The following is a 17,250-nucleotide window of genomic DNA, read 5'->3' as shown; positions in this document are numbered from 1 at the left end:
TAAAATTGAAACATTTTAAATATATATATATATTTACAAAAAATTTATAAATTTACCTTACAACTGAAGATGTAAATATTATAAAATAAATTTATAATAAAGCCTTAACGCGTGTTTTACTACAATTAAATTTTAATCATCGCATACAATTTTGTAATGTTACCAATTTTTACGTATCTTTAATTTGTTTTGAATTAATATCATTTTTGGATTCATCTAAATTCTCATTTTCTTTTTGATTACTCCATTCATTTTTAGATTCATCAATGTTTTTTCCTTCTTCTTTTGGAACAACCAAAAATCCTTCAGGTACGTATTTTATCTTACATACAGTTTCACCTTTCTCTGCTAAGATTTTTTCAATATTTATACCTTTTTTGAATTCATTAAACCATCCTAAATTATCAGCTATAAGATGATTGTTTTTACAACCATCGCAGCGTATTATTACAACACCTTTTTCATATGCTAATTTAGACATTGTTTTACTATTTTGTGTATTACATTTTTTACAAGTGAAAATTATATGAAGCTTTGGTTCTATTTTAGTTAATACTTTTTGATTTTCCTCTTTGTCATTTGAATTAATTGATTTATTAAGATCATTCGTTTGGTTACTTGATTTATCAACATCATCTAAATGATCATCTTTTTGTTGTAACTTATTTGTAGAATATGTTTTTAATGATGCAGATGCATGACGAAATTTGATGACATCTTGTGCACTAATATTTCTTACCAATCGTACCACTTGGCGTAATCCGAACATTATTTTATTTATTTTATTCTACTAAAAAAAATATTCACATACAGATTGAACTTAATATTATGGACAAATTAACAGATTATAATATTTACTATAGAACTTAAGTTTCATATTATGCTCTCTTATGCGTGACTTCTCAAAAGAAATGGCCGCCAAAAATCGAAACATTACAATCGATACCAGTGAAGCCAGATCGTAGAACATTTCTATCCCTTCTCTCGAGCCCAGCACGCCTCGCACACAATAAAATGTTACGTGTCGGTGTGTCGGGAAACCGAAAGAAGCCGAGGGAAGCCGAGGTTAACTGCGCGACAGCGGAGAAATAATACCCCCACCACGCGCCGCAGAGAAATACATAGACATAATCCATGATGATATATCCGCAGTTAACCTCGGCTTCCCTCGGCTTCTTTCGGTTTCCCGACACACCGACACGTAACATTTCGTTGTGTACGAGGCGTGCTGGGCTCGAGAGAAGGAGAAGAAATGTTCTACGATCAGGCTTCACTGATCGATACATCAGAATCGACTTTGATTTCGATAGTCGTTCCATATCGATAATTGCAGTAATCGTTCGTGTCATTCACCGCCATCTTGTGGCTGTAAAAAGAGATTTAAAGCAAATGTAAACAACAATTTCAGTTTTAAAGTAACCGAAAATAATCATCTACGGTATAATTTATTAAAGTGGCGCCAAAAGTGTTTGTTAATTGAACGATATACGCAAGATAGAATAAATAGTTTTTTTTCGTAAGTTTTGTCTAATTTTACAAATTTGATCTATGTGCGATTAATGTTTAATGAATATCGAAAAAAAAAATAAATAAAAATAGTTTGTTTTTCGTTGATAAAATAAAAAGAAAAACTATTTATAAAAACTTATTTAAATTGCAATCGTACATGACTCAGAATCTATTGTTCAAATGTATATGAATTTAATACAAAAATATAATCATTTATTATTTATGTATGACATTACATAGGAACGTTATTAATAATGTAAATGTTTATATACATATACATATATATATATATATATATATCATTTGAATATGGAATATAATTCTGAATCTAGTAGTGAAGGTCATCTGAAAGATTTACAAGCAACGAAGGAACCTTCAGAATTAAAAGAAAAAGAAGAACAGCAAGAAAAAAAGGGTGGTCAAGCGTCACATTTTTCTGTAACTTTACCCTCCCATTCTTCGAAAGATGTACCAAAGCAACCAAACCTATCACTAAATGCAGCCAACAAAAGTCTTTCCGCACAAGTAATGGAATATTATGAAAAATATTCCCATAGTTCTAATTTGGATCAATATTTTTCATTACCAGCATCTAATGTACCTACGGAATCTGTTAAGTATTATTACGACGTTTATGAATTCAATTCTAAATTAGGTAATAACAGGCAAGATTGTATTGGAGAAGAATATCATTCACCAGCTTATGTTCCTAGAGAACGACGTCGATGGGTAAGACCACCATTAATTGGTCAGTCTTCCAGCAATGAAAGTTCTACTCTATATATTCAACCGTTGACAAATCCACAATCTCCATCACCAGATTTAAAACACGTCACAAGTTCTGAAAGAAGTTCTGATATTAAAAACGAAAGTCAAGAAGTACTTTTAGAAGGTAACGAAAGAAAGATAACTTCACCTACTTCCAGTGTCGCTTCTCATAAACCTTTGGAATGGGATAGTGGTGCAGATGTTGGATATTACAATTCATTACCTCATAATAAACATAACAATAAAAAATTAAGCACCATAGAACGTATGGCATTGGCTAGAGGATGTTCAGCAGCTCTGAGATTAGATCCAGAAGGTACTACTGAATCTGGTGTCATTGGTAGAAGCATAACGATGCAACACAATTCAAAATCATTGCAAACACCTAAAGCAAGTTCCACTTTAATAACGGAAAATATTTCTGAATCGGAAAGTGAGATTGAAATAACTCCTATTATGAAAAATATGTTACCAGGTATAATCACAGGTAGTGATATCAAATCGGAAGAGAAACATTCTATCAAACATTCTAAATTAAGTCTTACAAATCAAAATGTAAAGGAGAAAGATTCAGGTATGAGTTCACCCAAATCTTCATATATTTTAAAAGTACCTTCTGTAAAATATTCCATGGAAAGAAAACAACCAACAAATAATAAAAATACAGATAATGAATATTTTAATCCAAATTCTCTTTTAAAAAAGAGTACCTCTATGAACACAATAAATGCAACGACTTTTAAAAATATCTTAAAGAGAAGTCAAAGTGAATTAAATTTATATGCAAAAGATAAAAACAAGATAACATTACCGTTAATTTTTAATTCAACATCTTCCATATCTACAGTTGTAAATAAACCAGCTACCTGTGATAAAGTCATACAAACAAGTTTAAATACATTTCCACAAGAATCAGTTGGTATACAAGTATCCGTTCAAGAAGAAGAAAAACCACCATTACCTAAAAGAGGAACTAGTTTGCAAAGATCATTACAATCTATTTTAAAGAATCCAAAGAGTACATACAAAATTCAAAATTCTCAAACAAATAGAAACGATCATAAAAGTGGCGTTACTTCTGTCAGAAAAGAAACAAGAAACAAAACGTATCACAGTAGTTCAGATATATCGCAAAGTGAATCGACTCCTTTAACGCCTCAATTTGATGAGACAGAAAATATCAGTGGAAGAGTTAACAGTTTCGAATATTTTCCTGGTCATATATATGAAAATGTTCCAAATAGAAGTGGTAGTCATGTTTCTTCCATTGATACAGGAGAATCCAATTCAACTTTTCCTAACACTAGTTCTAGTTTGAGCGACAAATTCTGGGGCAATTCTAACAGTTTAGTTAGAGATTTGGAAAGAGGCGTTAATATACTTAAATCATTAGTTGATGCTAATAAATGCGACAAACGAATTAAAAAACGATTGATACATCATGTCGTTAAGAGATTAATTACAGCCAGATATGCTGATGATAAAATTGATCATAATATGGAAGATAATATACCATGGAATCCGGAGGATGCTAGACAAAAAGTTTGTCAAACTGAAAGTTTACATGCTTCAAAAAAGAAACATAGTACTACCACTTCATCCGATAATTGGAAAACCAATACGAAAAGTTGTTCTATACCAAAGTCTATGAAAAATGATCATGAAATATTAACACAAGAAACTTTAGTAAGTAGTAATAGTGATAAATTTGATGGAAATACAGACAGAACCGAGATGGATGGTAGAAAAGCAAGAATGAGTTTAAGAAATGATAACTGTCCACAAAGTAGTAATACCCCAACAGAACAAGATAGGAGTGAAAGTTCGGAATGTTTTGTTCCACAACAAAATCAGAAAGGCAATAAGATGAAGAATACATGTTGTTTGAAAGAGAAATGTAAAGTATTGCAACGAAACGATACAACTTCTACGAATAGTACTCCACCTGATCGTAATAGAATGTTATTAGATGCAGTTGTAAGCAGACAAAATTCGTCTTCGTCTAGTAAAAATATTGAAAATAATACAAATTCTCAATGGAGATTTCCCACTACATTATCGGAAAGACAATTTGAATTGAAACGATGTCACATTTCAAATCCAGGAGATTTAAAATTAGTCGATTATGCTGAAATGGAGAAAAGAAATCAACTTCTCTGGATAACAAATGAAATTAGTCATCTTAGTAATCTCAAAAAGTATGGTTTTTTCTTTTTTTTTCTTTTTTTTTTATATGTACATATTTTATACATTATAAGATATTCACAAAAATATTATTATTTTTTAGATTATTGGAACAGCCACGAAGACTGGAAAGATCTAAAAGTTCACCAAGAAAATTAAATTCTGCATTGTTTAAAACAAAACCAGTTTATGTAATGATGCAAGAAAAATCTGTTGATACTGATTTTGCTTATAAGTAAGTAACGAAATTATAAATTAAAATAACACACATAAATAATTAATATTATATTAAAATAAATTTACAAATTTTAAGAAATCCATCAAATTCAAAAGGAAATTTCATTGGAGAGCAATGGTCATCACATTGCAATTTAGCAACTTGTCATTCTACGGATACCAATTATACCAATAGTATACAACACACAAAAAAACGAAATAGTTCGTCGCAAACAGCTACTGAAATAGTTGATGCACACTCAAGAACAGGAGGGGAAATTATAACAACATCAAAAGGACAAAATACAATGAAATTAGTTAATACGGGTATACAAACATACAATCAAGAAATATTTCCAATTACTTCGTGTATGCAAAACGGAAGCACGCATCCCTCAAAATGTTCGATTCATAAAAGTTTGACACATTCACCAAATAAATGCAAATACGTTAAACAAGAAGAACAAGATGAGAAAGATACTTTACAGAAAGCTATACCAAATGCGTGTTTATATTGTCCACAAGGGCAGTCTGAAAATCCATCGATAAAAAATAGATGTCATAATCCTATACAATATGATTGTGCAAAAGAAGATAGCGAGACAGCTACAGACACAACAAGATTATCTTGTACAAATAGCAATAGTGTAAGTTCTTCCCAAGAAAACCACCGGTTTATGGATAAGAGTAAAAATCAATTAAAACAAAAAGAAACTAAAAATCAAATAAATGCATCTAAATCAAAGTACATGTGTAATTATCAGTCTACATTAAAGACTTATCATAATAAATGTAAATGTGGCATAAATAAAATGAATAAGAAGACAACATATCAAAATACCCAACCTGAAACGTGTCCAATACACGTAAAACCTACAATGGAGATCATTGGTACTGTACCTTTTTGTGAACTATGTCATGCAAGGACTTATAGTGCATATAGAAATTCTTGTACTTGTAAAAAACAAGACAAACCTACTGAAAGTACTTCCATGCCAATGAATGGATGTAAATGTACAAATGAAATAATTGATAAAACACAAACTAATATGTTTACTATGAGATCTGATCGAAGTTGTCTTCAAGATAGTAGACCTGTGACAACTGATTGTAATAACCAACAGAAAGTTGTTAATTTATGTGAATGCTCAAATAATTATTCTTACGAGAATAAGCTCGAAAGTGAGAGTTGTATGCCAAATGTGTCGCACGAAACTTGCTCAAATTTAAAAAAGACTGAATATAACAAAAGATATCATTCTGAAAATTGTTCGAAAGCAGAACGATATCAAATACATACTCGATCTTATTATCTAGTTAACACAGAAGATAATGAAACTTCTCTGCAACCAAAAGTACAAACTAGAGTAAAATGCAACTGCAGTAAGGATTGTTCTTGCCCTAATAAAATAAAAGAAGATAACAGTAACGGTTATAGAACGAAGCATAATACGAAATCAAACGATATTATTAATTATTCTAATTCCAATGATACTAATAAAAATTATAAATATTGCCGTACATGCGGTAAGGTGTATCAAAACACCAGAAAATGTAATTGCCGTCAAACATATCCAAAGTCAGTGGCATATGAAATATCATTTGCCAAGGAGAATAGTCAAAAAAATATTAGCACAATAAAAAAGATGCCATTATCTAATACGAACAATGATGCGATTAAATCGGACAAGTGTACCTGTACCAGTAAAAAGCAAAAAGAAACTAATAAAAATGATAAAACAACTCTTCAGGTAAAGTTTTCAATCTGTCAGTTATTATCTATATTTAATGATGTATATAACGTAGGTTGTAACTTAAATAGTGACAACTATTTATTCACAACTAACATACAAAAGAGTTAAATGTTTGCACCTGTTACTGTCCTTTAAAGTAGTCACCACGTATATGATGTTTAAATGATATTATATTATTTTAGGATTATTTATCAAAAAACAAGCCAGAGTTTGTAAATAATGCTGAAACGCGTAGACAGTACGTGTCCGAGATAGCGCACCTTCGACAATTAAGAAAAGAAAAACGTATTCAATTACTCGCAATGGCCAGTACATCGAATTCAATTAAATTTCCCAAATCATACAAACCAACAGGTAATTTTTAAAATATCATCATTTTTAATTACAATGTTTTTTATGATTCATTAATAAATGATTATTATTTAATATCTAGTTAATGTACAAAAAAGGATTTCTAACGAAGAAATAAAAGAACGATTGCGTAAACGTTACCACAGATTAAACGAGGTACGGGTTAAGCGACGAGAACAAGAAAGGCAAGAGGAAACACGTCGCAATAAGCTCATGGCCAAAATTTTTTGTAAAAAGTTACAGCAAAAAGTTTTAAGGGGCCAAGTGGATCTATCTCAAAGTGTCAGTGTAATATCTAACATGTAATTGTTAGAATCTCACTGATGATCATTCTTTTCATTGAAATTCATTCTTAAACGTATAATATATATATATATATATTTATAATTTTACATTGAAATGAAAAAATATCGCGTGAATATTTCAATTGGTTTTTTTTCTTCTTTGTTTCTTTTCGAAATTTATATTTAATGATATTGCTTATATTATATTATATATATTATATATAATATATAATATATATAATATAATATAAGCATTATATATATATATATATATATTATATATTTTTTTTGTTATCTTAGAATAATCATCAATATTTTTATACAGTTGATTCGATATAATTATATCCAGTGTTATTTTGTAATTTTTCGTTAATATTACTTTATAATTTATTTATCCAATTGAACGTTTTACGAATTCATTTATTATAACAGAGTGTACTAGTAATTTATATATATATATGTATTTTAAAGTTATTCGCGTGAATGACGAAAATTTTATGAAAAAAATGAACAAATTGAAGATATTATCATTGCATGGATAAAACATAAATATTAAAACGTTTTGCATAACCGAAGTATTAACCCTTAAAGTGCACATGGGGCGTTTGACACCCCAACAAATCTTTGATCTCTCGAAAACGATACTGAATTCGAAAAAATGGGTTATTTGTCTAGTGCCATCTAGTATTAATTCAGATGGGTATTAAACCTATTTTATTTTAAAAAAGATATATCAAAGTACTTTTAACAAAAATTACGAGGTGTAAATATTAAATAGCGGCGACTTCAGGAGACGCGTTCAAACACGTTGGGGTGTCAAACACCCACAGTGGTGCACTTTAACTAACTTTTACCAAGTGTGCACTTTAAGGATTAAATTTAAGTATTTATATGAGATTAATTTGCTCTTGTCGTTGCTAAGATATTTTCTTATATACACACCAAGCATAGTTAATATAATATTTCATTAAATAGATGAACCTGTTTAATTTAGTCATCAATAATCAAATTAGTTGATCGCGTTGCAAGAAAACAATAAGAGAACAACAAAAAATTATTACTGGTCAGAGCAAATCATTGACCCATGACGTGAAATTTGAAACGCTTATGAAACTAGAAGTAGTTAGTACCTGAAATGAAGTACAGAATAAATTTATTAGATGTAAGTTTTAAGAACAAATTATTATTATTATTAATATTATTATTATTAACAGTTGTAAACTGTATTTTAATGTATTCTTGTCCTTCTTCTTTTTTTTTTTTGTACGATTTTTAATGTACCTATGTCTCTAAAAAAAATAAGAAAAAGAAAACATATTACTCTTTACTCAAATTATTTTCATTTCAATTAAAGATTTTCTTTTTTCATAATAAAATTAATTCAGTTTATTTTACATTTTTTCCGTTTCAAACAAAAAAAAAAAAAAAGAAAATACCAATTTGTTTCCATGACCTGTTTTAAATAACACATAAAAATCTTGTACAAGCGTTAAACTATAAAAAAAAAAACAAAAAAAACCGATACTTACTTAGTAATCATACTGCGATTTCACTTAAATTATCTCTTTCAGTACCATATATAAACGAGTGAACAGAACTTTCAAATCAGTTAGAAAAGTTTCAGTTTTCAACACTTCTAAGATTGTTCTTAATGTTTAATAATTAATTCTATTTTTTTGTTTTTTTTTATCCTTTGATTATCCTTATGCAATCAAATATTTGATTCTAATGTACAAATTTGATTCTTTAACTCTGAAGAAATCATCCGTATTATCATCCCTTATCAACGATCATTATAGATAAAATAAAACATAAGAATTATTTCATAATATTTCAGTGAAAACACAGTATTACATATTACATCTTTTACATTACACTTTTCACATCCAAGTAAAATCAACTATTCGAATAAAACATTATTGAACTAAAAACGACAAAAAAAAAGAAAAATGGCTCCACAAATAGATAACACTAATGTTACATTAGATCGAATACTAAAGGAAAAATTTACATCTGAATTTCGTAGTGGTTACGTTACTGTTAAAGATGTTTGTTTACCAGAACGTTATAAACATTTTGCAGAAGAAATAGAAAATTTTGAGATTAGAGATGACGATGTTTGGGTCTGTACCTTTCCAAAAACTGGTGAGAATTTGTTAAATGAATAAAAGTACTAAACTAAAATCAACATTTAGAACACTCGATTACATTAAATTGAACATTATTGAAATGTTTAATTTGTTATTTGATTAAATTCATCAGGTACCACATGGACACAAGAAATGATTTGGTGTATCGGTAATGATTTGAATTTTGAAAATGCGAAACAACAACTATTGTCTGAAAGATTTCCATTTTTCGAGTAAGTTATTAAGATTTAATTACAAATCATTTGACAATTGTTTAATGAAAGGTTTGTCATATTATTAGGGTCTCAATTATATTCGATTTTGAAAGATGTAAATCGTCCCATATTTCAAATTTAGCGGATTGCGAGACAATGAAAAATAGCGTGAATTTTACAAAAAATCAAACAAGTCCGAGATATATCAAAACTCATTTACCGTTTCATCTACTTCCACGACAATTAAGATCTGGCGAGAAGAAAGCACGTATTATCAATGTTATCAGAAATCCAAAGGATACGTGCATCTCTTATTTTCATCATAGCAAATTGATCGAAGGCTATCGCGGTGATTTCAATGAATTCTGTCAATTATTCTTAGGTGGAAAACGTGAGTTACTTTTTAACAATTTGAAATATTAAGTCGAGTCATAAGTAACTTCTTAATCTATTGTTCGTATTTACTTATTATAAGTCACCGAAACAAACGAATTTTTGATTATCACTGACTATCTGACTCGACCTAATACATAATATACTTTAACACCAAACATGCATCGTATTATTAATCTTATGTTCTTTTACAGTTTCTTATGCACCCTATTGGAAACACGTCCTTGGTTATTGGAACAAGAGAAACGATATGAACATTTTGTTCTTGAAATACGAAGACATGAAGTCTGTAAGTAAATCAAATGTAATATTTTACAAATGAGTTATCATTTTTCTAAAGAATGTGCAATTTGTTCTCTTGACTATTAAAATATTGCGTTAAATGTTAAAGAAGAAAAGGCACTTTAACACGAGAGCTTTTTTTAAATACATTTTCATATTCAATGATTTTTGTTTTAAAGAAAGATAATATTTGCAGGATCTTCCATCAATAATCAAGAAAGCGGCAACATTTTTAAATAAACAAATTACGAACAATGAGGTGCAAACTTTAGCCAAACATTTAAGTTTCAATAATATGAAGAATAATCCTGCGGTAAATTATGAAGAGATAATTGAAAGTCACAAGAAATTTAAATTAACCGTCACGGATGGTACATTTATCCGTAGTGGAGAAGTTAATCAATGGAAGGGAAAATTGTCAATTGACGTGATTGCAAAATTTGACGAAATGACCAGAAAAATGTTCGATCCTGTTGGTCTTCATTTCGTTTAATTGAATGAATTCATTTTGAAAAATTTACTCATTTAAATACTCCATTAACATTGATCATAAAAATATGAAATATAAACAATAATTATCTACAATATTATTCATACTAGAAAAAAAAATGTATACAAAATGAAAATACTAATCGTTTTATCATCATCTTTATCTTACATTGAATCTTGATCGTCATAATGAAAAACGTCATCGTCGTCGTCGTCGTCGTCATATTGAATAGAAGGTAATAACTTTGTCAATGTAATTTCGGACAATTGTTTAAGTGAAATCTTGGTCAATGGTGTTGGTAGATAAACGTTGCTTCCTTTTTCGATTAAAATAATAGCTGCGTCTCTTTTTTTTCGTAAAATTGCAAGTTGTAAAGCAGTGAATCCTGTTCGATCTTGAACAGTAAAATCGGCGCCACGATTCAATAGCAGCGAAATGATCTCCAAGTTAGATAAAATAACTAATAATTAATACATATATTAATTGAATTAAATTACATGGTTAAATAATATTTCGTTTTTTTTTTTTTTTAATAATAAATACTTTTTTTGTATTCGTTATATTTGCCTATACCCACCGGCTATCATTAATGGTGTTCGATCATCGCAATCTCGAGCATTGATGTCTAAACCAATGTCTAAAAGAATTTCTACATTTTTTATACGTTCTCCAACTATGGCGTATTGAAGACAAGACCAATTACGACTGTAAATATATACATATATATATATATATATAATAATGATTTTCTGTTAAAATCGTACACCGTTACCTGTATTAGATTTTTACTTAAAAATTATTAATATAATATGTTTAGAATAAGAAATAAAATCTTAATTAAATATTTAATTAATTTCATTTGAAAGCTGTAATATCTATTAATATATTTCTAATATTAAAAAATTTCGATCTGATATAAATTATTAAAAAAAAAAAATATATTTAATTTAAAGTCAACACTGATCAGGAACGATAAAACAATTTCAAATATTAATAGAATACATTAAAGTGTTCGATATATCGATATAAATAAAAACGATTGTTAATTAATCGAAGAAAAATGTAAATTGTTATTTAAAAACACCTAGTATATGATAAGAGTACCGTCCTCTTCGGAATCCACCTTGAGACTGGCACGTTGTCCTCTGTAAAAGTTCTTTTATTCAATGATGTTTATATGACATTCCGAATGTTGCGCATGCGTGTAACGATAATAACGTTCCTAATAAAAGGAATTTAACATTATAACATTGTAATTTGAATATTTTTTGCATTCTAATGTAATTTTTTTTTCTCGTTTTTCGTTATACATATAAAACACATTATATATCAACAATTTTTAAGTAAAAAAAAAAAAAAAAAAAAAAAAATCTAATCTAACGGTGTTGTACGATTTTAATCAGATAATTACAAAATTTGATATCAATTTTCTTTAGTTTGCTCACACGTCGAGTTTGTTAGGATTGGCGCCTTTTTTTAATAACAATTGTAATATTTCTGTATTTCTACTTGTATATGCAGCACTCATAAGAACTGTTTTTCCACAGGGTTGCGTAGTAGTATCATCCAAAGAGACCGGAATCTTATCAAGAAGCAATGCCAAGATTTGAACATCCTCACGACGAACAACTTCTAGAAGGGGTGTTTTTAAATCGAACGTGGGATAATGCAAATTTATTGAATGACTGGAACTATGGAAAAATATACACGATTTAATTATTTACACGAGATTATGAAATTCAATTAACGTATCTACTTTTTTTCTTACATCTTTGAAATGAAATCATTAATCTCCTTAAAACTAGCAAATCCAATGATTCTGATGAGTTCCTCTTCGATTGTATAACCGGGCACTAAAATATCTTTAACGAAACAATAAGATTGACCATCGTAAAAGGACAATATCGAATTATTTGAAATGATTGACATACTTGATTTTGAACAACTAACGAAATAACATTAAGTAAATTTAATATTGTAACAAGTACCGTTCTGCGCGTGACAATTTAAATCGATCAAACGTTTCTACCTTGAACAGTTTAACACAATTACTATTATAATGCATTAAAAAAAAAAAAAAAAAAAAAAGACAATAAATAACATAATTCCGTAATAAACATTTTAATCTTACAACAAACTTGCAACTAACATCTCGTTGATTAAAATAAAATAAGATGTTAACGATACGCGTAAAAATCCAATCGGATATCCGATTTGGAATAAATTATAAGAATTAAATCTCTCGATGCGAAAATGTCATTGAATATTAATGAATGTTTATCAAGGATCATTGTAACTTATTATAAGTCAATGACTGTTAGTATCAAAAGAAGAACCGTTGGTTGATTCGATGAAAATTGAAACAAGACATTAAACTCAACGGGGGATTCAACTGGAAACAGTGTTGAGAGGTAGACGTGCAAGCAATCTTAACACAGTGCATATACTTTCTCTTCTGAAAAGAAGGCTGAAACCACTTAGGCAAAGCCAGTTGAAGGTGCGTTGGCTCGCACTACTAACCATTCGGAGAACTAAAGTCAACTTTCTACCGAGATACTTGGTTTCAAGTAACGAATCATCAAGCAACGTTCGAACAAACTAACTTGGTCTTCCCCATCGCGTAGTTCATTTCATTTCGTATGGTTTAGTATATCTAAAACGTGAGTTGGTGTGTGTGATTCTTTTATTATTATCGAGAAAACGAACACATTTATCTTTTATTTTTATGTATATAATTTTATATACATTATCCATCTTGTTCGTTTTTCACGATCAATCTGATCTGACAACAACTCACATTTTCCTAAACTTCGTGGGAAAGCTCGATAAAATGAAGCTATGGCAAATACCATAAGAACGTGGAGAGCGAGCGCACTTATGGCGTGTCTGTTTCTCTCTTATAACGGTACGTGGTGGTCATTGATGTCTCTTTTTTTATTGAACAGCAGGCACGTTCATTCTTCGAATCTGATGAATTTTATTCTATCAAGAAACTATCATTAAAAAAATTATTTTTCTTTTTATTAACTCTACCTTATTTAGATCATTGTTTGATTATTCGAAACAAAGGGATAACAAAAGTTGATCGATTCGATTCCATCTGATCGAATATCGATCGATTTCACTGTCATTCGAATTCCGTTATGAGTCATTTTAATGTAATCAAATAAAATGATATATCGATCATCATTGTCTTTAGAAAAATAATTTTATGTTTTTCCTTGTTCTTTTTTTTTCATGCAAAAAATATTCCTTTACAAAATTACAAAAAACTTGGTATTATTTTGAAAGCTTAACAAAAAGAAATAGATCCGAGTGAATGAATAAAGAAACCCAAGTATATGTAATTTCCGATCGGCAGGTTTAGCACAGGAAAATGACGAAGAGTATAAGGGAAAGTATCTTGGAAGGTTGAACGCGTATCACCATCAGGTATCTGGTGAGATATACGCTGTAGATGAATACACGTTGCTTCTAACTTCCTTCAGTTACGATGGTAACGGAGCAGATACATTTTTCTGGGCTGGTGCATCAAATAGACCAGGTCCTCAAGGTTTCATCGTACCTGACGAGTGGGGCAAGTAAGCAACCTTGAATAATTCTATCCATTTTCATGATCTTTTTAACTGTTTTACAATCATTTTTAGGACAAATGTACTCGGTCGTTATCTTAACAAGGATTTTACATTATCTTTACCGGACAATAAAAAGATAACAGATATTAAATGGTTCGCCGTATACGATTTGGCTAGTCAGGTTGTTGTTTTTTACAATAATTGATTTATAATTATTTATACTTTTATCATTTTTAACGAATTATTTTCACAATATTGTAGAACACGTTCGGTGATGTTTATATTCCTGAAGAATTTGATCCACCAGCACCACAAAAGATCTCTCAATTATCTAAAAGATCTCACGATGTATCATCCCAATCGATAGTGATCTTGGATTCGAAAACTATTAGTATACCGCAATTCACGTATGATGGGAATGGGAATGATACGTTTTTCTGGGTTGGTTTAGGCCCTCAACCTTCCAGTAAAGGAACCAAAGTTCCCGATGAGTATGGATAGTAAGTATAGAATACATGTTTATAATAAACTTTGTTTGAGGAATATTTTAATCATCAATATTCATTTATTTGTCATTAGTTTGGATCCACTGCGTGCCTATAAAAAAGAAGATATAATAATTCAATTGCCAGGAGAGATGACTGTCTTCAACGTAGATTGGTTGAGCGTATTTGACTTGAAAACTAAATCGAATTATGGTTCGATTATTATACCAGATGGTCTTAACGTACCACCATCTTTAGTTAAAGTAACATCATTATTTTTTACAATATTAAAATGTACTCATATTATTTCAAGTAAATTTATTTAACATATTATTTAACGATAGGTCGTCAAACATACTCAATCTTTACCGAATTGTGTTCAACTTCATAAACGGTATCAAATTAGCTGGGAAATCTTTGGTCCCCAGATTACAATTCAATTAGCTGGTCAAGTTGGTGAGTAATTTTATTATCTAATAAAATCAATTGAATTATTATTAATCGGATTTTTATAAAAGACTTTAACTTTAACAAATAAATAGAGGAAGACGAGTACATGGCTTTTGGTTTATCCGGTTCTGAAAGTTCCAGTCAAATGGAAGGTGCAGATGTTACCGTTGCTTATATGGATGGTACTCGTGGTTATGCCACTGATTATAATATTACAGCAAAAGCACCGGTACGTGTGTCTACTTACATTTATAATTTCTACTGAAAAAAAAAAAATATATAAAAATTACTTACAATGATTGACAATTTGTAAAACAGTGTGGAAAAGTTCTTGGACAATATAAGGGTGTTTGTAAGGATGAACTCTTAGGTGGACAAGACAGCAATCAAATGTATACCGCTATAAGAGAAAATGGCATCAATATTATTACATATAGGCGAACGCTTAATTCATGTAAGTACAAATGCAATAATAGTTCCGATAAACTGTAATTACAAAACAATTTGTTATTTTTCAGCTGATCCAGGAGACAAAGAATATCCTACAGATAGACCGGTTTATGTAATTTGGGCATTGGGAAAATTAGATGAAAATAAAGAACCTAATTTTCATGATTTCTATCCTAAAGGTGATTTGAAATTGGAATTGAATCGTCAGGAACCGGAGAATACCTGTATGGATTTTACGGAAAATAATGAAAAGCTCATGTAAGGATTAGACTTACTGCTATTAATAATAATAATATTATTATTATAATTAACTGGTATTAGAAACTCGAAAGTTCATTGCCGCAAATACCAAATCCCGCCATTGTTCTCGTCCCTGAGCGCGATCCTTCCATTCGTGGTCTTCGTATCCTATTTCTTTATTAATAATAATATACTACAATTTATTTTATTTGTATGAAACTTTCTTTTTTTAGTATACCTTGGGACAAAGCAGAAATATTTGATAGAAGTATCCGAACTTTTAAAGCTACTATTGGACCGTCTGGAGGAAAGAAGGGTTACCGAGGAATAACAGGACAAACATCGATGGGATACGCGTGGTACATTGAAGGACAATTAATACCAGAATTGTACTTACGTAGAGGATTAACTTACAACTTCGTTATCCACGGTGGTAATAATCCTCACAGTCCTAATTTGTATCATCCTTTAATCATCACGGATGAACCTCACGGGGGTTACGACAGGCTCAGCGACATTGCACAAAGCAAAGTAAGAGTATTGGCAGGTGTTGAATTTACGAGAAGAGGCCGACCAAGGCCAACGGCAGGTATACCTTGAATAATAAAATAATTATTATTTCAAAAAAAAAACAAAATCATTCACTTTGTATTAATCGATAAATTGAACAAAGTATATTTCACTTACAGTGGGTCCACTTTGTTTGAGCAAACATGACGGTAGAGACAGAAGATTGGACGATGACTTTCCATCATTCAAAAAGTTTAACAGGAGTCTTATATATGTTTGCGAACCTGGTAAATGTTGGATTGATGTGTATCTTCTGTAAAAATAATTATATGATTTCATTAATCATTTTATTGTATAATCGTATTTTTTTTTTTTTTTTTTTTATAGGCGAAGGAGGTATTCTAGAAGTTACACCTAATACAACGTGGCCGGATATTGTTTATTATAATTCTTTTACACATGCAAATATGGGATGGAAAATATACGTCGTTGATGCTTATTCTCGAAGTGAAGCAATTTTACATAATTTATCGCTGACTATTGGAATATTGGCTGTGTTTTCTCGTCTCTTATAAATGTCGATACCAATTCAAAAAATTAATCGTCCCTTTTTATTATTATGCGAGAATGAAATAATTTTCACATATTATCGTGAAAACTTGGCAAACAGTAATCTTTTAACATTATAATGTTTTTTTTTTATTTTATTTTTTATTTTTTATTTATGATCGAATGACTCAGGTTTATCATATGAGAATCACATCATCTTTCTTTTTTTTTTTTTATATTTCATCTATGTATTGTATTCCTTGCTTATTATTATAGTGCCAAAGGAAACCATTTTATAACTGCCAAAAGTAATCCATTTTATATATTCTTCGTACATTGTTAATTATTTTCATGAAATTGTGATCGAAAATAATAATTGATAAGACGATTGATTTGATATATTTATTAAAAAATAA

At 29.6% G+C, this 17,250-nt stretch overlaps 6 protein-coding genes across 7 annotated transcripts in view; 3 read left to right on the top strand and 3 right to left on the bottom strand.

Annotated features, from left to right (window-relative positions):
• LOC107064776 (uncharacterized) overlaps positions 1–920 on the bottom strand; it is a 1,863-nt gene extending 943 nt beyond the window's left edge. For both annotated transcript variants that reach the window (XM_015317805.2, XM_089177566.1), the window contains exon 1: positions 57–920. In XM_015317805.2, coding sequence (XP_015173291.2) covers positions 170–769 — 600 coding nt within the window. In that variant the 5' untranslated portion in view covers positions 770–920 and the 3' untranslated portion in view covers positions 57–169. The remainder of the gene's footprint in view (positions 1–56) is intronic.
• Positions 1–16,307, bottom strand: part of Ir93a (Ionotropic receptor 93a) — a 27,646-nt gene extending 11,339 nt beyond the window's left edge. The window contains exon 1 of the mRNA XM_089177563.1: positions 16,173–16,307. The gene's annotated coding sequence lies outside the window, so the exon portion shown is untranslated. The remainder of the gene's footprint in view (positions 1–16,172) is intronic.
• On the bottom strand, positions 1,124–12,155 carry LOC107064775 (uncharacterized). Its single transcript, XM_015317801.2, has 4 exons — positions 12,021–12,155; positions 11,153–11,280; positions 10,744–11,035; positions 1,124–1,366 (listed from the first exon to the last, which is right to left on the bottom strand). Exons 1-4 carry the CDS (start codon positions 12,101–12,103, stop codon positions 1,264–1,266), a joined length of 606 nt encoding a protein of 201 aa, XP_015173287.2. The 5' UTR covers positions 12,104–12,155; the 3' UTR covers positions 1,124–1,263.
• LOC107064770 (uncharacterized) lies at positions 1,374–8,245 on the top strand. Its single transcript, XM_089177559.1, has 5 exons — positions 1,374–4,475; positions 4,565–4,696; positions 4,775–6,428; positions 6,614–6,785; positions 6,865–8,245. Exons 1-5 carry the CDS (start codon positions 1,819–1,821, stop codon positions 7,086–7,088), a joined length of 4,839 nt encoding a protein of 1,612 aa, XP_089033685.1. The 5' UTR covers positions 1,374–1,818; the 3' UTR covers positions 7,089–8,245.
• On the top strand, positions 8,388–10,750 carry LOC107064774 (luciferin sulfotransferase). The gene is made up of 5 exons (XM_015317800.2): positions 8,388–9,211; positions 9,329–9,428; positions 9,497–9,801; positions 9,998–10,092; positions 10,282–10,750. Exons 1-5 carry the CDS (start codon positions 9,016–9,018, stop codon positions 10,576–10,578), a joined length of 993 nt encoding a protein of 330 aa, XP_015173286.2. The 5' UTR covers positions 8,388–9,015; the 3' UTR covers positions 10,579–10,750.
• Positions 12,444–17,250, top strand: LOC107064771 (protein Skeletor knk). Its single transcript, XM_015317798.2, has 13 exons — positions 12,444–13,235; positions 13,397–13,480; positions 13,937–14,156; positions 14,223–14,331; positions 14,412–14,650; positions 14,730–14,898; positions 14,980–15,091; positions 15,178–15,314; positions 15,404–15,539; positions 15,604–15,793; positions 16,009–16,364; positions 16,465–16,572; positions 16,673–17,250. The coding sequence occupies exons 2-13, from the start codon at positions 13,414–13,416 to the stop codon at positions 16,858–16,860; spliced, it is 2,031 nt and encodes a 676-aa protein (XP_015173284.2). The 5' UTR covers positions 12,444–13,235; positions 13,397–13,413; the 3' UTR covers positions 16,861–17,250.

Source organism: Polistes dominula, unplaced genomic scaffold, assembly GCF_049000335.1.
Source record: "Polistes dominula isolate Pdom_NZ unplaced genomic scaffold, Pdom_raw_medaka contig_24, whole genome shotgun sequence".
In the NCBI taxonomy this organism is placed as follows: domain Eukaryota; kingdom Metazoa; phylum Arthropoda; class Insecta; order Hymenoptera; family Vespidae; genus Polistes; species Polistes dominula.
Note: the sequence above shows the minus strand (reverse complement) of the source record. Positions and strands in the feature narration are given on the sequence as shown.